This window comes from Sturnira hondurensis, unplaced genomic scaffold (genome assembly GCF_014824575.4).
Source record: "Sturnira hondurensis isolate 20B ecotype Veracruz unplaced genomic scaffold, ASM1482457v3 Scaffold0006496, whole genome shotgun sequence".
NCBI lineage: Eukaryota > Metazoa > Chordata > Mammalia > Chiroptera > Phyllostomidae > Sturnira > Sturnira hondurensis.
In genome coordinates, this window is record NW_028079127.1 from 9,796,345 (window position 1) to 9,822,549 (window position 26,205).

The 26,205-nt window shown below is 39.9% G+C and overlaps 1 protein-coding gene across 3 annotated transcripts in view; it reads right to left on the bottom strand.

The window, feature by feature from the left end:
* TBC1D15 (TBC1 domain family member 15) overlaps nt 1-21,778 on the bottom strand; it is an 80,621-nt gene extending 58,843 nt beyond the window's left edge. For 2 of the 3 annotated variants that reach the window (XM_037049437.1, XM_037049434.1), the window contains exon 1: nt 21,461-21,538. In XM_037049437.1, coding sequence (XP_036905332.1) covers nt 21,461-21,490 — 30 coding nt within the window. In that variant the 5' untranslated portion in view covers nt 21,491-21,538. Of the gene's footprint in view, nt 1-21,460; nt 21,539-21,731 lie in introns of those variants that run through there. The other variant, XM_037049435.1, reaches the window with a different exon arrangement.
* Nucleotides 21,779-26,205: the final 4,427 nt, after the last annotated feature.

Sequence of the window (26,205 nt, forward strand, 5' to 3'; positions counted from 1 at the left end):
CCATCACAGACTCAAAGTGAAAGGCTGGAAACAAATTTTCCAAGCAAATAGACAAGAAAAAAAAGCCAGGGTAGCATTACTCATATGAGTCAAAACAGACTTCAAAAAAAGGGCCATAAAGAGAGACCCAGAAGGTCACTTCATAATACTCAAGGGAAGAATCCACCAAGAAGACATTATCATCATAAATATATACGCACCCAACATAGGAGCATCCAAATATATACAGAAAATCTTAGAGGACGTCAAGAAAGATATTGACAGCAACACAATTATAGTAGGGGATTTTAATACCCCACTGTCAAAAATGGACAGATCTTCCAAACAAAATATCAACAAAGATATTGTGGCATTAAACAAGGCCCTAGATGAAATAGACTTAATTGATATATATAGAGCCCTTCATCCCACAGAAGCTAAGTACACATTCTTTTCAAATGCACATTGAACATTTTCAAAGACAGCCCACATGATAGGACACAAAACGAGCCTCAACAAATTGAAGAAAATTGAAACCAAGCATTTTCTCCGACCACAAGGGACTGAAACTGGAAACCAAGCCCAAAGGGAAAAATCCCCAAACACTCAACATCATGGAGATTGAATGGCACACTATTAAACAATGAATGGGTCAAGAACGAAATTAGGTAAGAAATCAAAAGGTTTCTGGAAACAAATGAAAATGAACTCACAACAACCCAAAACTTATGGGACACAGCAAAGACAGTCCTGAGAGGGAAGTTCATAACAATGTAGGCTTACCTAAAGAAGACAGAAACATTTCAAACAAACAACCTAGCCCTACACCTGCAAGTACTTGAGGAACAACAACAAAGACAGCCCAGAGCAAGTATAAGGAAGGAAATAACCAAGATCAGAGCAGAATTAAATGACATAGAGACTAAAAGCACAATTCTAAAAATCAATGAATCCAGGAGTTGGTTTTTTGAAAACACAAACAAAACAGACAAGCCTTTAAGTAGGCTCATTAAGAAAAGAAGAGAGAGGACCCAAACAAACACAATCAGAAATGAAAGAGGAAAGATTACAACTGATACCACAGAAATAGAAGGGATTGTAAGAAATTACTATGAAGAACTGCATGCCAAGAAATTTGAAAACCTAGGTGAAATGGACAAATTTCTAGAAAAATATAATCTTCCAAAACTCAATGAAGAAGAAGTAGAAAGCCTGAACAGACCAATAACAGCAAATGAAATCAAAGGAGTGATCAAAAACTCCCGTCACACAAAGCCCTGGACCAGATGGTTTCACAGAATTCTACAAAGCATTTAAGGAAGAGCTAACCCCTATCCTTCACAGACTATTACAAAAAATCCAAAATGATGGAAAACTCCCAAACTCTTTTTATGAAGCCAGCATAATCCTAATCCCAAAACCATATAAAGACACAACAAAGAAAGAAAACTTCAGGCCAATATCGCTGATGAACATAGATGCTAAAATCCTCAACAAAATATTGGCAAACTGCATCCAACAATACATTAAAAAGATCATACACCATGACCAAGCGGGATTCATCCCAGGGATGCAAGGATGGTTCAATATTTGCAAATCAATAAATGTAATACATCACATAAACAAAAGCAAAGACAAAAATCACATGATCATATTAAGAAATGCGGAAAAAGCTTTTGATAAGGTACAACACCCATTTGTGATAAAAACACTCAGCGAAGTGTGAATAGAGGGAGCATTCCTCAATATAATAAAGGCCATATATGAGACCGACAGACAACACCAGACTCAATGGGCAAAACCTAAAATCTTCTCTACTAAGATCAGGAACAAGACAAGGCTGTCCACTTTCACCACTTCTATTTAATATAGTATTGGAAGTTTTAGCCACAGTGATCAGAAAAGAAAAGGAAATAAAAGGCATCTAAATTGGAAAGAAGGAAACAAAACTGTCACTGTTTGCAGATGACATGATAGTATACACGGAAAATCCTATAGACTCTACCCCAAAACTGCTCGACCTAATAAATGAATTTGGCAAAACAATGGGATATAAAGTCAATATCCAGAAATCAAAGGTGTTTTTGTATACCAACAATGAATCAGCAGAAGCAGAAATCAAGGAAAAAATCCCATCCGATATAGCAAAAGCAAAAATAAAATATCTGGGAATAAACCTAACCAAGGAGGTAAAAGACCTGTATGCTGAAAACTACACAACACTGAAGAAAGAAATCAAGGAAGACACAAACAAATGGAAACATATACCATGTTCATGGATTGGCAGAATTAACATCAAAATGTCCATACTACCCAAAGCAATTTACAGATTCAATGAAATAAATATCTATTAAAGTACCAATGGCATATTTCACAGACATAGAGCAAACACTTCAAAAATTTATATGGAGAGCCCTGGCTGGTGTAGCTCAGTGGATTGAGCGCGGGCCTGCGAACCAGAGGATCGAGGTTCGATTCCCAGCCAGGGCACATGCCTGGGTTGCAGGCCGGTTCCCTGCAGGCCAACTCCCAGCAGGGGATGCACAAAAGGCAACCATACATTGATGTTTCTCTCCCTCTCTCCTTCCCATCTAAAGATAAATAAATAAATAAAATCTTAAAAAAAAAATTGGAGAAGTGTAATAAACCCTCCCAAATCTATAAAAAAAAAAATTTACATGGAACGATAAACGACCCTGAAGAGCAGCTGCAATTTTGAGAAAGAAGAGCAAAGTAGGAGGGAACACAATACCTGATACCAAACTGTATTACAAGGCCACTGTAATCAAAACAGCCTGGTACTGGCATAAAAAGACACAGGGACCAATGGAACAGAACAGAGAGCCCAGAAATAAACCCAAGTCTCTACAGTCAATTAATATTCAACAAAGGGGGCAGTAACATAAAATGGAGTAAAAATAGCCTCTTCAACAAATGGTGCTGGGAGAACTGGACGGCTATGTGCAAAACAATGAAACTTGAGCACCGACTTACACCATACACCAAAATAAATTCAAAGTAGATAAAAGACTTAAATATAAGCCGTGAAACCAGTAAAGTCCTAGAGGAGAACATGGACTTGGAACATGGACTTGGAACATTGGCAGGAAAATCTCAGATATTTCACGCAGCAACATTTTTACTGATATGTCCCCTAGAGCAGCGGATATAAAGGAAAGAATAAACAAATGGGATCTCATCAAAATAAAAAGCTTCTGCATGGCTAAAGAAAACAGTATTAAGATAAAAAGAGAACCAACTATTTGGGAAAATATATTTGCCAATGATACCTCAGACAAAGGTTTAATTTCCAAAATATACAAAGAACTTACATGACTCCACTCAAAGAAGACAAGCAACCCAATTAAAAAATGGGCAAAGGACTTGAACAGACACTTCTCCAAGGAGGACATACAGAGGATCCAGAGATGCATGAAAAGATGCTCGATATCGCTAGCTATCAGAGAGATGCAAATTAAAATCACAATGAGATACCACTTTACACCGGTCAGAATGGCCCTCATAAACAAAGCAACAAACTACAAATGTTGGAGAGGTTGTGGGGGAAAGGGGATCCTAGTTCACTGTTGGTGGGATTGCAGACTTGTACAACCACTATGGAAAACAGTATGGCATTTTCTAAGAAAACTAAAAATGGACCTGCCTTTTGACCCAGCAATTCCACTGTTAGGAGTATATCCTAAGAACCCAAAACACCAATCCAAAGGAACCTCTGCACCCTGATGTTCATAGCAGCACAATTTACAATAGCCAAGAGTTGGAAGCAACCTAAATGCCTATCAGTAAATGAATGGATCAAAAAACTACGGTACATTTACACAATGGAATTCTATGCAGCAGAAAGAAAGAAGGAGCTCCTACCCTTTGCAACATCATGGATGGAACTGGAAAGCATTATGCTGAGTAAAATCAGCCAGGTGGTGAAAGACAAATACCATATGATCTCGCTTTTAACAGGAACCTAAACAACCAAACAAACAAGCAAGCAAAATATAACCAAAGACACTGAAATTCAGAACAGGGGGACAGTGACCAGAGGGGAGAGAATTTCAGGGGAAAAGGGGAAGGATTGAGAGAAACTAGTATAAAGGACACATGGAAAACAACTAAGGGGTATGGAAATGGGAGGGAGGTGGGGAGCATGAGGGAGTGGGCTGGGATGGGAGTAGGGGACGGAAAACTGTACTTAAACAATAATTAAATTTTAAAAATTTTAAAAAAAAGAACAGGGGTGTCAAACTCATTTTCACCAAGGGCCACATCAGCCCTCAGAGCCATCAGAAATCAAGATGAATGATAGTTCTACAACTATGGAATTAAAGAAGAAACCACATGGAGACTGGTAGGATGAATATAAAACAGACTGGTCCCATAACTACATGTGGCAGATAAAAATCAGGAGGGATTTGTCAGATGTTAAGAGTCCCAGCCACACACCAGTCCCTCCAGCCCAGGGTTCCAGTGCCAGGAAGAAAAGTATCCACAACTTCTGGCTGTAAAAAAAAAAGAGCAGATTAAGGCTGTGGAAGACTGAAACTTCTAGAGTCCCAGACAGTTCCTCTTCAAGGGCCTGAGCCCAACTTACTGTTACTCACTCCCTCTGAGCTGCAGTGTAGGAGTAGCAGTTTGAAAGGCAACAGACATATGGGGAGGCACAGAATTGAATGGCACCAAAGCAAGAGATAAGGCACAGCTTTCTTCTAGATAGAAGTGTTGGAAAAAGCCATCGTTCCTTTTCTGAGCATTCCTGGCAGAGAGCCACAGTGCAGCACGTGGGCACCATACTGAGATTCCATCAACCTGGCTCACACTGTTTACCCCACCCTGGTGATTCCCTGAGGTCCTGTCCCACCCAATTTTAGGGCCCACCCGTGCTGTTTCCAGTGGCTTTTCAATATGAATGGCTGTTTTTGGCCCATGTCTCTTATTTTCCTAAATTCTCTCAAACAAGCAGTATCTGGCTTCTGCAAGCCCATACCTCTCACTAAGATGCCCCAGGCCCAGCACCAGCAGCAGCTGGCCTTGGTTAACAGCTTGGCCTCATTTGGGCACAAGTCCCCCAAAGTAGCAGCCACTGGCTGCTACATAATCGCTTTGTAGATTATGCAGTGACAATGGACAGAACACAGGCAGTGGCTGACCCTGGATCGGCCAACAGGAAACAAGGCTCAACAACCACAAAAAGGTGTACACAGCCCACACAGTGGATACACCCTGAGTACCCAGCTTGAGTAACAGAGAAGGCTTGTGCCACTGGACCCCACAGAACACCTACTACATTAGACCACTGCATCAAGGCCAGTTGACAAAGTAACTCTACCTAATACATAGAAACAAACACAGGGAGGCTGACAAAAATGAGAAAACTTAAGAAATATGCCCCAAATGAAAAAACAGAACACAACTCTAGAAAAAGAACTAAACAAAATGAAGACAAGGATCTATTACATACTGAGTTCAAAACACTGATTATAAGGATGCTTAGGAACTTAGTGAGAACCTCAAAAGCATAAAAAAGATCCAGTCAGAAACAAATGATGCACTAGTTGAAATAAAGAACAACTTGCAGGGAATCAACAGTACAGTGGATGAAGCCAAGAATCAATCTGCAATTTGGAATACAAGGAAATAAAATACAACCAATCAGAACAGCAAGGTGACAAAAAAAATTTTTTAATGAGGATAGTGTAAGTAGCCTCTAGGATAACTTAAAGCATTCCAACATTTGCATCATGAGGGAAGAAGCAGAAACAGAGAGCAAGAAATCAGAAGCCTGTTGCAAAAATAATAATGGAAAACTTTCCTAACTTGGTAAAGGGAATACACATACACATCCAAGAAGATCTCATCTGATCTCAAAAGCTAAGCAGGTTTGGGCCTGGTTAGTATCTGTATGGGAGACAAGTCCAAGAAGTGCAGAGTCCCAAACAAGATGAATGCATAGAGACCCACACCAACACACGTCATAATTAAAATGCAAAAGTTTAAAGATAAAGAGAGAATCTTAAAAGCAGCAAGAGAAAAGCAGTTAGTTACCTAGAAGGGAGCTCCCATAACAATGTCAGCTGATTTTTCAACAGAAATCTTACAGGCTAGAAGAGATTCACAAGAAATATTCAAAGTGATGAAAAGCAAGGACCTACAACTAAGATTACTCTACCCAGCAAAGGTGTCATAGAGAATCAAAGGACAAATAAAGAAAAAGCATAAGGAGTTCATCACCACCAAATCAGTATTATATAAAATGTTAAAGACTCTTCTTTAAGATGATTAAAAATATGAGCAATAAAATGGCAATAAATACATATCAACAATTGATTCTAAATAAAAATAAACAAACAAGCAGAACAGAAAAAGAATCATAGATACTGTATAGAGAACATTCTGATGGTTGTCAGAGGGGAGGTGGGTCAGGGGATGGGAGGAAAATGGTGATGTGATTAAGAAGTACAAATTGGTAGTTACAGAATACTCATGGGGATGTAGAATAGGCAAAGACTATATATGCAGGACCCATGGACATGAACAATGGTGCAGGCTTTGCCTGAGGGAGTGGGGGGTACTTCGTGGAGTGGGGCAAAGGGAGAAATGTTAGGACAATTGTAACAGCATAAACAATAATATATAATTTAAAAAACTGACATAGAGGTTAAATAACTTGCCTAAGGCCAATGACACAAATAATAAGAGGTAGAAAGGAATGGTGTAGAGACTGAAACCCAGGCTGACACCAGAAAACTGCTCTAGACGCTGCACTATAAAGTTCCCACAGTATTTTAATGCCTCTACCTGTGTTACATTAACCATTTCTTTTTTTTTTTAATTTGTTGGCTGATTTGAGAGAGAAACACTGATGTAAGAAACATCAATCAATTGCCTCTCATATGTATCCAGACCAGGGATGGAACCAGTAAACTAGGTATGTGCCATGACCAGGTTTTAAATCTCCATGCACTTAGTGTACAGGACAACACCACAACCAACTAAGCCACACTAGCCAGTGCTTGTTAGTCATTTTGGATAGGGACTTATATCACATCCAGAAAAGAATCTTCTCGTACTCAAGATCACCAGAGAAGTTCTGATCTCAAAAACTCAAGATGGCCTTCGATGAAATAGTTATGAGGCAACAAACTAGCATTAAGCAAAAGGTAAAAGTTGGAGTGTGGTGGGAGACAGTTCTATTGTTTGTATACATATGAAAAACATTAAGACATACAGATTTACATACATGCACAAAGCTATGCATAAGAATATTCACAAAGGCATTAATTATTTATAACATCAGAGGGGGAAGGGAAGAAAGGAAAAATGGAAGGTATGAATCCAAATTCCACAAAGAGAAATGATCAACTATATCCTAGGATTCACTCTATGGTGAACGCTATTCAGAAGTTTAAAAAAATGAGAAAGATTAAATGGACAGACATATATGGAAAAATGTCAATTATATACAGTATGATAACATTTATATTTTTTAAAAGTTTTTCTGTATCTCTGTAAAATACATAAAACAAGTCAGGAAAGGACACACTTTAAATTATCAACAGAAGTTACATCTGGGAGAGAGAATGGGATGGGGAAAGGTTGAAAGTACAACTGTAACCTTTATGTGAATTCCTCTTATTTTAATATCTCAAAGTTAAAAGTTATATATTGTTATAGGAATTAAAAAATAATTTTGATGAGTAAAGTGAAAATAAAGAGAAATTCTAAAAGCATAAACTGTAACCTTTCCAGACTTCCATTCATCAATTTATAAAACAGGATAATTTTATTGGGAGCCACAAAATGGATGTATGAAAAAAGTTATGGGGGGAAAAATCTCTTAAAATCTCAAACTTTAGTGACAAATATATCAAAGACATTTCCAGAAACAACACTTCAGCGTATCTTCACCTAAGTCTAACACACTCGGGCATTAAAATAACCGAGAACTTCACAGTTCTCCCAGAAAAAGGGGCGCTCACCTGCCAAGAAAAGCATGCCATTACAACACAATCTAAGGTTCTGTGATACTCTTAACACAAAGATTCTGGAAGCTTAATGAAGTGAACCCTAAAGAATCAAATGCAACACTTTACCTAACTAAAGCACATTATGCAACTCTTTCTTTCCCATATATACAGCAACTGTTGACTGTTATATTTTTCATTTAAGAAAAAGTATAGTTTTCTAAGTAATCCAGCTCAGAAAATACCTTAAAAGTATTAAAATATACCAGGCACCTTATACAAAAATCTCCATAATTTGAGGACACAGAGCTAGGAACTGGGGAGGGCCAAGACAGATTTCACAAAACGTACCAGAAAAGAGAAGCACTCAGAGAAAGAACGCAAAAGGTCTACAGAGGTCACCGAGTGTTCAGAAAGTGCATATGTATCAGTTAACTACCCAAGGAGAGGGGGAAAACCACCTGAAATTATTAGAAAAAACAGTGCGCAGGTTCATGTTCACCAAGAGCTGTTACCACTAGAGTTGGAAAACTCATAATTTACAGGGCATTGGCTAGAACAATCATAATAATCTTGCCTCAGCACCGTGGCAAAATTAGTTTCACATAAATGCTGTGCTGATACCATCTAACAAGTTTAAAAGCAAGGGCCAATAGTATCAAATTGTTTCCACATAACTGCCTTGTAGGATAAAACTTGAGAATATTTTATAGAAATACCAAGTTATCTAGCACCCAAGCATACTAACAGTCAAGGAAACATGACCCATAATGAGATAATGAGGAAGAAAATCAACTAATAAAATATGACCCAAAATGACACAAATAGTAGAATTAGTAGAGAATATTAAGACATTATTATAACTGAACCCCATGTATTTTTCAGACACTAAAGAAAAGTTAAAACTTATTAAGAGAAGACATCAAAAATATTACAGACTCAACGAAACTTCTAGAGATGAAACAATGTCTCAAATGAAAAAGACACCAAATCGTAGATTACACACCACAGAAGAATGAACTTGAAATTATAGCAATAAAACTATAAAAAACATAGTGAGCCCATCACTCTCACTCTAGTTCCCCTCCATTTTCTCTACCTTTTTGTTCACTGCTCTTCACCGAATACCTTCCCCCCTGTCTAGGGGGGAAGACTGAGAAAAGCGCACAGAGCATCATCAAGCTGCAGGAAAACTTCAAGTGGTCTCCTGTACATATTACTGAATTACCTGAAGGAGATGATGGGGAGGAGAAACAGAAAAACCTTTAAAAAGAATAACTGCAGAATCCTTCCAAATTTGACAAAGACTATAAACCCAAAGATCTAAACAGGTCAATGAATTCCAAAGTACAAGAACCATAAAGAAGAATATATACACTGTATACACAATCTATACAATATCAAAGTACAGGGGTAAGTATGCAACTGCAAACCATCACTATCAAGCCATAAACATAGCCAAAACCTCCAAAAGTTTCCTCCCACTGCCTTGGAGCAACATCTTTAAAATACAGAAAGAAAACCACTGTTAACCTACAATTCTATACCCAGAGAAAATATCTTTCAAAAAAGAAAGTAAAATAAAGACTTGTTTAGACACACAAAAGCTAAAAAAATTCATCACCATCAGACCTAGAGTACAAAAAAAAAATGTTAAAGTCTTTCAGGCAGAACAAATTAAACCAGAAGAAAATCTGGATCCATACACAGAAATAAAATCCACCCAAAATGGTAATTACGTATACAAATATATTTTATTATTTGTTAACCAATCTCTTTCTTTAAAGTATAAATAGATAACCAATTGATGCTTCTCACATAATAAAAGGTGTTGATGGAAAAACACACATACTGAAAAAAAGTGTCTGACTAAACTAGAATGTCATATAAATCAGAAAATCAAAGGTCACAGCAGAATGGGTGCACAGGATCCTGAATAAGATGTCAATTTTGGTTATTTCTTCAATAAATGCATAGTGAAGACCTACAATATGCCCTATAATACACTAGGCATAAAGCAAGCTTCTAGGTATAAATAAAATAAGATTCAGTGATTGCCTTCATAGCAGTTAACAAAGGAACTGGATATTAGGAAAACAGGTAATCACAACATATAAAAGAGGTATGAATAAGCTGCCACAGCAGGCCCTTACAAATGGTATCTAACCTAGACCTAAGGGGCTCGGGCAGGATGAGACATGAGGAAGACCTAATCAGAGTGACACAAAAGCTGAGACTTGAAGAATGGCTATTTTAACTATCTGATAAAAGAAGATATATGTCCTATAGACACAGCAGTTCAGTGCATGGCTACAACCCAGATCAGAAAGCAGAGGCTAGTGTTGAGAGAGAAGAGTAAAGTACAGATCATAAAGGGTTTTTACGCTATGCTCAAAAATTTGAGAGTTTGGACTTAGTCAGAAAATAATCTTTGCCACTAAAAAGCCATTAGTTCTATCAGAGGAACGCCCACGTCAAACTTGTCTTTTTCTAACACTCTGGCACAAAGCAAAGAATAAACTGCTGCAGTAACACCAGGGAGGAAAAGACTTGACTCATGTGGCTTTAACTAAGGTAGCACCAGTGGGGATGATGAAAGTCAGATGGCTTAGAAAGTTATTTTAAAAAGTCAAAATGATAGCACTTCATGACTGATCATATGTGGGAGGTAAAGGGGAGAAGAGTCAAGGACGAGACTGAGTGGATAAGGTTATTCACTCGAGATAAGGACAGAACACAGAAGAAAGTAAACAATGAGTTTTATTTAGGATGCGTCAATCAGTAATCACTATGGAACTACAGAAATGTAGACTATCAGTGGTTTTAAGGGAAACAAACCACAGAAATCTGAGTGAAGATACAGAGACACTGAGTTACTGAAAATGGTACAATTCCCAATGAAGAACAAGGTACGGAACTATTATCGCTTCTTAAGGACATTAGTGTGCCAGACAATGTCAGACAGGACAGCAGGAATAATTTAGCAGTATGGAAAGCTATAATGAGGACTAAGTGAATGACTTCTCTTATACCAACAAGTACATATACAAGTATAGTATTGCACAATGAGACAGTTAACAGATTTCATAAGGCTTTCCTTCCACAAAAAAAGTGAAAATGAAAAGGCTACGTACGTTGCAATTTTTCATTTAGTCCCAGCAACTATGTCCCTTCAAAGCAAAAACTTAACATTTGAATTCTTTCCCAAAAAGGCATGTTTTTACTAATTCAGATATTAAAGTAACTTTTTAAAATTGCAAATCACTGTACTTTGTCTAGAAAGAAGTCTGTGTTTAACCACTCTCATATCCAAAGCACTCACTCAGCAAAAAGAAGTTACACAAATGTTTGTTAAACTAAAGAATGCCAGAAAAAAATAAAGAAAATATCATACCCCATACCAGAAAGGTACTACCATGTTACAAGATCTAGTCTAAGGGAAAAAGTCTCCGGGAAAATCTATAAGATACCAAAAATATTCTTTATCTTTCTTAAGTGCAAGGGTTTCATAAGACTGTAAGTGTATCTAAAAGGAATTGGAAGGGGACAAATTTAAGCTTCAAAATATATTCTTACTAAGACTGCCACCAAAACAAACTCCTAGAAAAAAAATAACAGCTGATTTCCCATTTGTTTCAAGGTATTTTCAACAGAACCAAATCCTAAAACAGTAAAAACAAACCTAGAGTGAAATGCAAGTGTACTAAAACATAGGACTTTTTAACTCCAAAACAAGAGTGCTATCATTAGTGAGCCCATCACTCTCACTCTAGTTCTCCATTTTCTCTACCTTTTTGTTCACTGCTCTTCACCGAATACCTACTATGTGCCGGAATCTAGGCTAGATGCAGGTGAAACATTGTGGCCCTGCCTCGTGATGATTCATGTCTTGAGGTCTTCAGACTACAAATATTCACTAAAAATACACCAACTTCAAGGACTTGAAACTCATACTGCATTGCCTATTTAGACACGGTAAGAGGTGGTTTTTTGTGAATGTGTTCCTTCTAAACAACTGCAGTATGTAAGTTCCAAAGTAAGAGGCTATTTAATGTATCCCCATTGCCTAATATAGTGACTGGAACAAATTAGGTGCTTAATAAGTATTTGTTCAAAAATGAAAGTGAATTGTAACCATCAGGGGCACTGGGTATAAGGACAAACCTATTTCAGACTATCTCCTTTCTCCCACCTTCTCTATGGTAGGTAAACAACTCATTCCACTGATTCAATTCTGTTCACCTGTTAGAAAAGAAGGGCGACCTTTACAGACATGTCCCTGTTTCTCTCATTATTCAAAAAAGGATGTCACTCCTCCCGTTTGGTTGACTGTAAAAACATGGTATGTATATATATATATACATATATAGCAACAAAAACAGCTGAATTCTAAAAACCAGCATTTATTGTCAAACTTAAACCCACTTTCAAAAGCTCAGCTAAGAAAAACAATATTAAAAAAGAAAAAATTCATGCACACATACTGACCAAAAAAAAAAAAGAACCCTCTACCCTTTAATTTAGTCAAATAAGGTAACAATACAACAAATTGGCACTCTGCATTCACTGAGCTACTGAACTACCTACAGGCAAAAAACAGCATATTAAGAGGAAATAAGGGGTCCTTTCCATTACCAAAAGGATACACTACGTCATATAATCGCATTCATTACATTACATACTGTAAAGAATCTACAGAAGACTTCATACTCTGGTCTAATCTTCAGAAACTAATCTACTAGGTTTTGCTTTGGGTTTTATTTTACCACAGATCCTATTAATTCTTATGATTGATCAGGTTCCCCTCTGTACTCTGGCTTCTAGAAAACTTACAGCCAATCTAGAGCTCACTAAAGCAAGCACACCATTTATTTAATTGTTGTACTTCAGTTTCATCTACCTTCCCTACCTTTATTTACTTTCCTTTTGCCTCCTTTCTCCCTCTAGTTTATTTTACATAACTATTTACATAACTTTTATATTTGTGAAGTCTTAATCTTTGTGTAAAATAGCAGCAATATTAAACTATTTCCAAAACAACAATAATCTTACTATCTGAAGACAGTTTGAAAGATCTTTCTTAACAAAAGTAATAGCAGTGAATCTTTACTGAGCACTTGACACCAGGCACTGTTTCAAATGCTTTGCAAATATTAATTTATTTAATTATCTCTACAATTCCACAATGAAAATATAATTATTACCCCACATTTCACAAATGAGAAAAACGAGGCAAATAAAAGTTAAGAAAGCTGCCCAAAGTGCCCTGGCTGGTGTAGCTCAGTGGATTGAGCATGGGCCTGCGAACCAGACGATCGAGGTTCGATTCCCAGTCAGGGGACATGCCTGGGTTGCAGGCCAGTTCCCGGCAGGGGATGCACAAGAGGCAACCATACATTGATATTTCTCTCCCTCTCTCTTTCCCTTCCCCTCTAAAGATAAATAAAATCTTAAAAAAAAAAAGAAAGAAAGAAAGAAAGCTCCCCAAAGTAACACAACTATAAAGCAATGGAGCAAGGGCTTGAAGTCAGGACATCATGTTCCATTTCCTTAAACACTGCCCTGTGACTTTTTTCATTCATCAAACTCATCAAAACTATACAATCCAAGACTACCAGTCAAGATGGCAGCATAGGTAAACATGGTCTGCCTCTTTGCACAACCACATCAACATTACAACCTAAATACAGAACAATCATCACTCAGAACCATCAGAATTGAGTGAAATGGAAGTCTGACAACTACAGAATTAAAGAAACCACATCCATCAAGACAGGTAGGAGTGGTAGAGAGGCAGAATGGGCTAGTCCCACATCCATGTGTAGTGGATAAAAATTTAGGAGGGGCATCTCAGGAGCAAGGAGTCCCAGCCCCAAACCAGGCCCCATCAGCCCAGAGTTCCAGCGCCAGAAACACAAGTCCCCATAATTTGTAGCTGCAAAAACCAGTGGGGACTGAGCTGGTGGAAGAAACTTCTGGAGTCCCAAGCAGTTCCTCTTAAAGAACCCACACACAACCTTACTCAGACTCACACTCCCTCTGAGCTCCACCACTGGGGTAGCACCTTGAAAGGCATCAGTGACATACAGGGAGGAAGTGAAAAGTCTGACATCAAGGACGGAACTGGAGGACAGTTTTCTCCCAGACAGTAAGGCATACAAGTCACTGTTGCTTTTCTGAGCCCTCTCCACACAGAGCCTCAGAGGCAGCAGGTGGGTGCTGTATCTGAGACTTCACCAACCTGGCTAACACTGTTTACCCTGCCCTGGAGATCCCCTGAGACTCTGTCCCACCCAATGGGCCACCCAAATTTTTACCCTGACTTTTCCATATGAATGGCTGGTCTTGGCTCATACTTCACAATTTCTTAAATCCTATTAAACAATCAACAGCTGGTCTCAGGGAGCCCTAGCCCTGTACCTTTTGCTAAGTGGCCTCAGGCATGGCACTAGCAGCAGCCAGCTTTGGATCAGAGTTTGGCTCTACTTGGGAATCTCTAAGCCCAGCACAAGTAGCAGGCATCTCAGATTGCTTTATAGCTCAGGCACTGCACCTTGGCCACAGGCAAAACACAGGTGGGGGTTGACCTTGGCCTATACCACCCAGGAAACCCCACAGAATGCACACCCAGTGGACAGCTATCAACCACATCAGAGCACCACCACCCTGCCCCTGCACAGCTGATCTTCCACAAAGGGCAAAAGGTGGTGGTCAGCAGTGGTCCTTGCAGCTAACTGGCCTGGGTAAACCTCTTTCATTGCCCAGCCAAAGCAATCAAGGCTCAACTACAAGAGGAGTGTTTACTCAGCCCACATGAAGAGTACACCTCAAGTACACAGCCTGAGTGACAGACGAGGCTGTGCCACGGGACCATACAGGACACCTACTACACTACCAAGGCAGGGAATCACAGCAGCTCTAAGACATCAAAACAACACAGTGAGGCTGCAAAGGAGCCTGCCTGAGCCTCTAATTTCTTTGGAGACAAAGAAATATGGCCCAAGTGAAAAAACAGATCAAAATTCCAGAAAAAGAACTAAACAAAATAGAGATAAGCAATCCATCAGATGCAGAGTACAAAACACTGGTTATAAGGATGCTCAAGGGACTTAGTGAGGACCTCAACAGCATAAAAACAATCCAGTCAGAAATGAAGGATACACTAATTGAAATAAAGAACAATTTATAGGAAAAAAACAGGAGAGTAGATGAAGCTGAGAATCAAATCAATGATCTGGAATGTAAAGAAACAAAAAACAACCAGTCAAAACAAGAAGACAAAGAACACAAAAAACAAGGATGGTGTAAGCAGCCTCTGGGACAACTTCAAAAGATCCAACATTTGCACCAGAGGGGTGCCAGAAAGAGAAGAGCCAGAGCCAGAAATTAGAAATCTACTTGAAAAATAATTAAAGAAAACTTCCCTAATTCAGTGAAGGAAATAGACATTTAAGTCCAGGAAGCACAGAGTCCCAAACAAACTGAAGAGACTAACGACAAGACACATCATAATTAAAATGCCAAAGGTTAAAGATACAGAGAGAATCTTAAAAGCAGCAAGAAGAAAGAAATTAGTTACCTATAGGGGAGTTCCCATAAGACTGTCAGCTGATTCTCCAAAGAAACTTTGCAGGCTAGAAGGGATTGGCAAGAAATACTCAAAGTCATGAAAAGCAAGGACCTACAGTCAATATTGCTCTACCCAGCAAAGATACCATTTAGAACGGAGGGGCTGATAAAGTGCTTCCTAGACAAGAAAAAACTAAAGAATTTCATCATCACCAAACTGTTACTGTATGTAATGTTAAAGGGACCTATTTAAGAAAAAGAAAATCAAAACTACAAACAATAGACTGGCAATAAATACGTATCTATTAACAACTGAATCTAAAAACAAACTAAGCAAACAAGAAGAACAGAGACAGAATCATGAACATAGAGAGCATTTTGGTGGCTGCCACATGGGAAGGAGTTATGATGGAATGGGTGAAGAGGTGAGGGGATTAAGAAGTACAAATAGGTAGTTACAGACTAGCCACGGGGACGTAAAGCACAGTATAGGGAATGGAATAGCCAAAGAACTTATACACATGACCCATGGACATAAACAATGGTATGGAAATTGCCAGAGGGAGTGGGAGTATAGGTTGGAGCGGGGTAAAAGGGAAAATGTTAGGACAACTATAATAGCATTAATCAATAAAATATAATTAAAAGAAAAAATACATAACTCCTAAAACAGGGTAGTTTTAAATTTCCAAAATAATGAGAATTAGAGCTAGAGGTAATTTCAAAAATAAAATTCACAGCCCCAGTAAAACCATATTCTTAGTCTTTAAAATTCCACCATACCCAACCAATAACTTACAGGGAAATTAAGGTGATGAATAACACCTACACAGCATTTACTATGTACCAGGCTTTTTTCTAATATATCTTATTAATTCTCCTAACAATCCCATTAAGTACGTACTATTATCATCCCCATATTACACATGAAATTGGTTTTGGAAACTAGCTTGGCTATAGAGTCAAACTCTTACCTCTTACCTCACACTGCTTATCCACAGGGCAGAAATTAACGTCCTGCCTCCACCACTTCCTACATTCACAGTTCAAAGCAAGAAAAGTAGACTTCTTAGAAAAGTTACTCTACATCCTACATCTCAACACAGAAAGACTCCACTTCAGTAGACGGAGGTGGCAGCCACAATTTGTATTTTTTAAAGGCACCACATGTGATTCCTGTGAACACTGGTTAACATCCCCTGCCCTAGGTTTCTAAAGTAGACAGGGCTTAGCTGAACAGTTTGGGGGGGATGGCAGGAGAAGGCTAAATAAATACACACACACTCTCTCTTAAATATATATATATATATATATATATATACATCGTATTCTGCCATGTACAATGTGCACTTATTTGCCCAAAATTTTGAAGGAAAAATAACGATGAGCATTATAGATGGGTAGTACTGATTTCCACATATAATTTGTATGATGCTCATTATATATGAATAGTACTTGTCCATTAGCATTATACATGGGAATTACATATAATTTGTATGATGCTCATTATATATGAATAGTACTTGTCCATTAGCATTATACATGGGAATTAGTACTAAAACATGGGTTCGCATTATACATGGCAAAATATGGTATACAGTCTGTCTGGGAAAAGTCCAGCCATTGTTAATATAACGAGAACAGTTTGTGCAACACCAATGTAACCTGGCAGCCAAGGAGAATGGACTGGAATGCACACACGTGAATAATGACGACTTCACTGTGCCAGTCAGCGGGCACAATAGACGCTGTTAAGTGAACATGTGTACTGTGTAGCAATTTCATTCAAAATGCCTGAGAGTACAGCAACGAATCTGCACCTAATTTTGCATTTAAGCTTGAATGTTCCTCCACAGAAACTATTCTGATAATTCCGAAGTCCGCAGTTATGGGCAACCGGTAACTGGCAGCTTCATCATGACAACATGCCCACTCATGTATCATGCCTCGTATTGTTTTTTGGGCAAAACATCAAATCACCCAGGTGACTCAGCCCTGCTACAGCCCAGATTTGGTGCCTCAGACTTCTGACTGTTACCAAAACTGAAATCACCTTCAAATGGTTAAGAGATTTCAGACTTATGATGAGATTCAGAAAAATATAACAGGGCAGCTGATGGCAACTGGGAGAACTGTGTAAGGTCCCAAGGTGCCTTCTTTGAAGGGGACTGAGGCATCACTGTGCTATGTACAATGATTTTTGTTTCTTCTTCAATCAATTTCTCTGCTTTTCATATTACATAGCTGGACAACTTCTGGATAAACCTCATATATACATTTTCCTTACTGCCCATTCCCTAAAAGACTGGGAAGTAGGGAGACATAAGATAAAGCCAGAAAGATAACATAGGTTCTTATTCCTTGAGTACTATTTTAATGGTGACCGTAACAAAAGAAAGATATTTTCTTTGTTTTTTAAAGCAACGACAATCAGATTTGTGCATTAGAAAAATAACTCCAGTGGTGGTTCTGAGAGGTGACTGTGGGCAAACAGACTGCACACAAGGGGGAAAAAAACTGCCAAGAACTTAAAACTAAAGGCAAACTAAAGGCCTGAATGAAAAAACATTGAGAATTAAGAGGATGCAGCAAGTTTAAGAAACATCATTAAGATAAAACTGCTAGGGCTGGACTTCCGTCAAGATGGAGGCATAGGTGGAAACACTGTGCCTTCTCCCACAACCAACCAAGTTTGAACACAACAAAGGTTTGGAGAACAAGGACACACCCAAAGACCAGAAAATTGAATTATACGGAAGTCCGACAACTACAAACCGTTCAATGGGGATGGTAAGAGAGGCGGAGCCAGCAGTGGAGCTGGGTCGGGCAGGACAGATCACCCAACCTAGGCGCGCAGGCAGCCCGGAACCAGTCGGGGTGCGGGGCAGACTGACCGCGGTCGCACATTCGCGCAGTGAGACGGATCACACAGGCCCCAGGGGGCGAACCCAGTGGTGGATGGCTGACAGCGGTGGCACACTAGCATGCAGTGGAACGAAACTCGTGGGCCTGGTGCTGGTGGTGGCTGTGGTGCTGGTGGGGGCCTTGGCAGCAGGTGGGGGCCTTGGCAGCAGGTGGCAGACGGGACACAATTGTTCCTCTTTGACCACGCCCCCACATACAACGTCACAACCCAGAGACTTAGTTGCCCTGCTCTAGTGAACACTTTAGGGCTCCGATCCTGCTACATAACAGGCACGAACAGCCCAAAAGATGGTGCAAGAAGAACTCAAAGTCCCAGAGAAAAAGCAAACTAAGAGGACAGCTAGATCAGGAGGGGAACCATAGAAATGAAGATCACATGGAGGGTTAGAAACAGGGGGGTGGGAGGGGGAGAAGGGGGGAGAAGGCACAGAAAATAGCATAGATGGTAGGTAGAAAATAGATAGGGGGAGGGCGAGAATAGTGGGGGAAATATAGAATCTAAAGAACTTGAGACACGTGGTTATAAACTAAGGGGGGAGAATGGTGGGGGAGGGAGTGTGTGGGTGGAGGGGAATGAAGGGGGTAACAGAACAACTGTAATGGTATAATCAATAAAATATATTTATAAAAAAATAATAAAAATAGGCCCTGGCTGGTGTAGCTCAGTGGATTGAGCACAGGCCTGCGAACCAGAGGATCGCGGTTCAATTCCCAGTCAGGGCACATGCCTGGGTTGCAGGCCAGTTCCCTGCAGGCCAACTCCCAGCAGTGGACGCACAAAAGGCAACCATACACTGATGTTTCTCTCCCTCTCTCCTTCCCCTCTAAAAGTAAATAAATAAATAAAATCTTAAAAAATAATAATAATAATAATAATAAAATAAAAAAACTGCTAGGGCTGAGTTATTGATTAAATGCTGCCATAGAGCCCTGGTTGCTGTGGCTCAGTACATTGAGCAGCAGCCCATGAATCAAAAGGGTCACCAGTTTGATTCCCAGTCTACGGCACATGCCTGGATGGCAGGCCAGGTCCCCAGCATGGTTCACACACGAAATGCAACCATACATTGATGCTTCTCTCCCTCCCTCTCTCTAAAATAAATAAAATCTTTTTTAAAAGCCACAGAAATGGACTTTTTTTGTTTTACATGCACTCAGGTGAATGATGATGCCTTTAAACTAGATGTGGGCTTACTGAGAGAAGAATAAGTGGGTTTGTTGGGTCATGATGGTATTACTTGGGAGAGGGGCAGCTTTTGGCATGAAAAATATAGTTTAGATGGAGTGATGGAAATGAGTGCGAATTTGCAATGAGTGATAATGAGGCTATCACTTCATTCTCAGAGTAGAGTTATGAAATAAAAGACTAATTTTAAGAAGCCAAATTATAAAGGGTACGTGCCTGGGAAGAAGGGGGGAAAAAAGTCTTGTACTTCACAGTTGTTTCATCATCTCAAGAGTTCTTTCAAAACCAATCCACACCTCAAAGAGAGAAACGTAGTTCAAAAGGAATGATCCCTTCTTGGAAAATCTTAGATCAGATCAGCACAGATGGAAAATCAAAGAGGATAACCTTCACATACGGGTAGGGAAAAAGCGGGTTTACAGTTGTGAGTATGCAAAACACAGAGTTTATTCTTGTATTATTATTCATTAATTACTGTATTATTTTCCATATGAACAACTATAAACCTACTTTTCCCCCATCCTGTATGTAGTGAGTCAGATGTCTTCGAGCATCTGCCCTGAAAACAAAAAGTAACAAGACAACCAAAGAGCATGAATGATCAAAAAATCAATGACCAACTTATTTAAAATAGCAAGTATGCAGAAGTATGCAATTTAATTATTTAATTAATGTTGTTGATCTCATATAATCCTAACAACTCCAATACAAGAAATTATGACTGGCATCACCTCTATTCTGGAGATAAGCAATATGAAGGACAGAGAAATCATGCTTGCTCAACAGAAACCACTACTGCATGTTATTCTGCTGGCCTAGTCTAGCAATCCATACACCAAACCTCAAGTGCTGCCAAATAATTCAAAATGCGATGGGGACGGCAACACAGGGAAAATGAGTGAAAAGCAGGGAACAGGGGAAGACAGTAAATAGTCAAATAGTCCTTAGTGTGGGATGAATCATCACAAGACCCAACTGTTCATGAAATACTCCCGCAATGGAAAATGCTGCCAGGGCATGTCATGATAGTCCTAAGAAACAATCTAATTTTAAGAAGTCAGGTGTGCTGTCGGAACGTGAATGGGCAATATACATTTCTCCTTCGCCCCCAATCTTATTTCCCAACCAACTAGGCGGGAATCAATGACCGCCTCCTTCAGAAGGCACCACAGATAATTCCAAGGTAACATAATACAGACGTCTGGGAAATAAATATGTTAACAAACACCTCCCTAAACAAGCGTGGGATGGTGTAAGTCTCCAGCTCCCTGAATGCAAATCTGCCCTTGTGCTCACAACCACCAACCAACTCAGTAGTCCATTAAAATGGATTCAATACACTTTTCTTGTACGTGCACTGCTGCACAGCACCGTTCAGAGCTCCTTTCGAAGAAAGGGCCTTCACCAAAGTAGTTCGAAAGGCAGGGGCAAATCAGATAAAGGCCTCGAAGAGAGAGCCACTGGAGTCAAAAGAGCACACATGAAGAACTGAAAAAGTGAGCTAGTAATAAAAAAGAAACTGGGCAACCCCCTGTCCCTTAGGAAAAGTATTACAAATAAAAGTTCTTCGCCCCGGAGCAGAGTAGACGTCTCACAACAGTGCGGAGGCCTAGGTGGCCTTGGGGCAGGAGCCAGCTGTCTAAATAATGCTCCGACTGAGCCGGCATTCTCCAGAAAACAGCTGACACCAACCAAGTCCTCTTCTCCTCTACTCGCCACAAGCTGTTCCTTATACAGAAAGGCCCTCGCGTTCCTCCCCACCATCCTCCAAGTAGCAAAAGCATCCCCGACCCAGAAAAGGGAAGATGTTCCCCGTGGCCGTTACCTTCCCGCTTACAACACCCGCCGCCGCCATGTTTCCTGTGCGGGCCAGTGATGACGTAGCAGAGCCTCACGTGTCTCTCGTACTCACAACAACNGCTCGGACTGAGCCGGCATTCTCCAGAAAACAGCTGACACCAACCAAGTCCTCTTCTCCACTACTCGCCACAAGCTGTTCCTTATACAGAAAGGCCCTCGCGTTCCTCCCCACCATCCTCCAAGTAGCAAAAGCATCCCCGACCCAGAAAAGGGAAGATGTTCGCCGTGGCCGTTACCTTCCCGCTTACAACACCCGCCGCCGCCATGTTTCCTGTGCGGGCCAGTGATGACGTAGCAGAGCCTCACGTGTCTCTCGTACTCACAACAACATCCGGCAAAACTAGGGTAATATCCGGGCGGGAAAGGGGAGGGGGAGTAGGGGGAACAGCGCGAAGTGAAGGGGAGGGGCGGAAGGAGCCGCGAGACGCATGCGTGCTGAATAGGGCTCAGAGGCAGCCAGGGTGTGGCCCTCTCGTGCGCAGTGCGCATGCGCCAAGGTACTTTTCCTAAGAGGGATCCTAAATTCCAGTGTTCTACGTTGCTGGTTGTGGGGGGGGGAGGGGGGGACGGTGAGACTCGGCGATTCACCTGCCACTTCAGTTGATAAAAAACACTAGGGAGTCAGCAAACAGCCCTGGCTTTGTGGCCATAGACAAGTCACCCCCTCCTTGTACTTCAGAGTCAGTTTCTTGTCCGCAAAATCGAGATAGTGGGGCTGTGGTGAAGATTAAAGGTATCGAAGCCCTCTATCCAAGGCACATACCTGGAGACTTTCCCCTCTGTAGGTGAAGTTTCTGAATTTGGTCACTACCACTCACATATGATGTTGAGCAAGGTATTTTGATAAGAACTGCAGTAATATACCACACCCTTACTGCTCTGGAATTCAATGTTACATGCCTCTTAGTAACTGTGACTTCAAACAAGTTTCTGAAATCAACCAAGCTACAGGTTGTAAAATGAGAATTCCCCAAAGAGTGGTTGTAGGGATCTCGTGGAACAATGCATGTGTGGTAAGATGGTTTGTCAAGGCAGTAAGATATTAATTTGTTCTCAATGCTATACAAGAACACTAGAGAATGATTGGATACTACCGGTGATAGCTCTGGCTCAAGATCTGGGACTTTCCATTGCCCCAGGGTATAATAAAAGGCCCTTTGTACCAAAAGACCTATATGTTTAGGTACTTCCTCTTCACAGAGTGGAAAGAGGTTAGAGGCTCCTGAGGTTCGTTGAGTAAGTAGCAACCAATGGAAATAACAGAAAAGGGGGGGTGCAGGTTCTGTGACTATCAGGCACCTCATAATGGGTAGGGGAGGTGACAAGACCTTAGATGAGAATGGATGTGTAGTATCATTAGGGAGGTTGGACATTAGGCATCAGAGATTCTATCCATGCCCAAGATTGGCACTGAATCAGCAGAGCAGGTCATCTCTAAAGGGTAGGGAAATGAGCACAGAAATTGTAGCCAACCATTGGTTGGAAATAGGTTGGCACCCACAATAGAGTAAAAATTTGAGGGCCTTCCCCAAATGTACTGGACTGAGTAAGACCCCTGGAACCTTCATAAAATCCTGGGTGTGTTTTGTAGAGCCCTACTAGTGACCGAGATTAAACTTTCCACCAGCTCAGGGTAATGGGGTATGCTTAAAGAAATTTTTTAATGTGACACTTCTTATATGTGTTATAGAAAATAGTTGAGTGCCAGGAATAGAATACTCAAAATGGCGCCTATTTTTTATATAACAAATTTGGGAATTAAAGGTTTATCATTGAAAATTTGACACACTAGATTCATCTGCTACGTCTTCATATTCTTAACCCTCATCCTCCAACTGCCCCTTAAATGCTGGTGCTATCCATGGGCTATCTTTGGATTTATTTTCCTTTTTTTCCCCAAACACTATCCTTGTGCCATTATCTTCATATTCCAGTATCACCACCACCTACATGCTGATGACTCCGGAATATCTGGAGCCTAAGTCTCTATCTTTCCTAAAGTCTAGAACCTAAAATGACTGCCTGCTGGACCTTTTTATTTGAATGACCCACTCACACCTCAAAAGGTCGTAAGTCTTTGCTGCACAATGCATAGTCTGCAGACCAGCAGCACCAGCATGGCTTGGGAACCTGTTCCAAATGCAGGACCTCAGGTTCCACCCTGAGTCAAAATCTGCATCCTAACAAGATCCCCAGGTGATTTGTGTATACGTTAAACTTTAAGAAACATGGTCTTCAATGAAACTTATATTTTGCTTTAGTTTTGTGAAAATTACTGCCATTTTCTGAATGAGACATGGACTCAGAACACAGTCTCTCCAGGAAAGTGTTGCTATCATGTTTCCCCATTCTGTTGTTTCTTCTGGAGAGGTCCTGGGAGACACCCCCACAAAGTCCCTCTTTCCTCTCCCCACTACCACGCCCCACAGTTCAGGTCTCTCATCACTTCTGGTTTGGATGACTTACTGGGGCATCTCAATTCTTCCCTTGCTTTCTGCTTCATCTTCCACCTAACCCATTTCATATCCCTATCGGATTAATTCTTCCAAATCATGAATGTAGTCATGTGAATTCTATATTTAAAACCCCTTAGTAGCGCCCCCATCTCCAGTGTAGTATACAAGGTTCTTCACCAATCATTCCTGCCCACCATTTTAGCTTTATCTCCTAACTTTGCCCACTCAGACCCAAATCCCCAACCATAACCAAATATTAAAACGTCCCCTGAATGTACCATGCTGTGTCCCTAGATTGCTTCTGACTGCAGCAGATTGGGTTGGCTTGGCTTGTGCAATCATCTCTGAGCCAATCACTATGGCCCAAAGTAAAGGATGTCCTGATGAGTCAGATTTGAGTCATGTGTCAACACCTCCAGTCAGAGTACGTGAAATGAGAGGGAGGGCAATTCCCAAAGAAAAATTTGGAAACCATTCAAGAAAAAAGAGTGGCTGCTGGGTAAGCCAAAGTAGACATCAACTATGGAGGTTCCATTTCTACGTTCCCGTGTTGTCAGGCTGTAAAATATGTGGTGATTTACTGAATTGCCTTTTTTTCCCTACTAGGCTACAAACTGTTGGAAGTCAGGGAATATGCTTTTCACTTCTGTGACTACCACACCTGACACAATTGCCTAACCTGTAGTAGACACCTACATAAGGGTTTGTTTAACAAATAATTTAAATCAATTCCCCATTTAGAGATGGCACAGTTATACATTGCCTTCAGAAAGAAAGAGACCATTTTTTTTCTTCAATGATATTCTCTATCTATATACAAAAGGAAAAAACAAGGTCAGGATTTCAACATAGTTTGTTTCATGCTTTAGTTTTTTACTATATTAGAAGGAAAATAATCATAGTACACTTACATATAACAAATGGACAGATTTTTTAAAGCAGTATGCATATAAATTTAATGTAAATTAAGTCATTGAGTTCCCTGTAACTTAAAAATAAAATATTACTTTTTTCATGGGAGTGAGTAATTTTACAGTTCTTAAGTTCACTCCTGTGAACTATATAATTATTTACTAATTATAACATCACATGAAAAATCATTTTATTAAAAAATATCTCAATAAGTACTTTAAAGAAACTTTAGACCTAGACAGGACTTCACAGATAGTTTCCCCAGATTTTTCAGTTGAAAAAATCGAATTTCTTAGCAATTGATGACTTACCAAAGTCACAAGGTTACTTTATGACTGAATAGAGACTTCATTAGAGATACATGTCTCAGTCAGTGGTACTACAATATCAGGGAAAAGGATCACTGCCCTCTCTAAACTACAGAATATAATTACTTGTTTAATCTGATGCTCTCGGTTGCACCTCAGTTTCTTTCTTCTTTTTTTTTTTTAGAGAGTATACTTATCAAGGCTAGGGAACATAACATCACATGAAAAATCATTTTATTAAAAAATATCTCAATAAGTACTTTAAAGAAACTTTAGACCTAGACAGGACTTCACAGATAGTTTCCCCAGATTTTTCAGTTGAAAAAATTGAATTTCTTAGCAATTGATGACTTACCAAAGTCACAAGGTTACTTTATGACTGAATAGAGACTTCATTAGAGATACATGTCTCAGTCAGTGGTACTACAATATCAGGGAAAAGGATCACTGCCCTCTCTAAACTACAGAATATAATTACTTGTTTAATATGATGCTCTCGGTTGCACCTCAGTTTCTTTCTTCTTTTTTTTTTTGAGAGTATACTTATCAAGGCTAGGGATGATGAAACAAGGGAGGGTTTAGGGTAGAAAAAGGAGCAGGAGAGCTTAGGTAGGGCTTCTCTGGCTCACTGAAAAGTCAGAGAAAAGGGAGTTCTTGGAGACAGGCTCAGGGGGTTAGCCCAGGAAAAGCTGCCACTGCCCATTGCTTCCCTGGTTGCAAGTCTTGTGGGGACTCTTAGAATTTAGGAGATGGACCCCTGCGGGGAAAGAGGAGGACCAGAAAGGCTTGGCTATGCTCCCTGAAGGGGAGGCATGCCTCACCTAAATTTCTGACTAACTTATACATTTTTTAGAAATTATCCCATCATCTGATAAAATATCCCCCAACTTTGCCACTACTCATTGATCTCTATCTTTCCTGAGCTCTTACAACACTCAGACTAAAATTTATTTTAGTGCTTAACTGTACAAGGTGGTACTATGAAGAGAGCACATACATTGCTGACAGCCAAGAGATTACAAGATCTCTCTCTA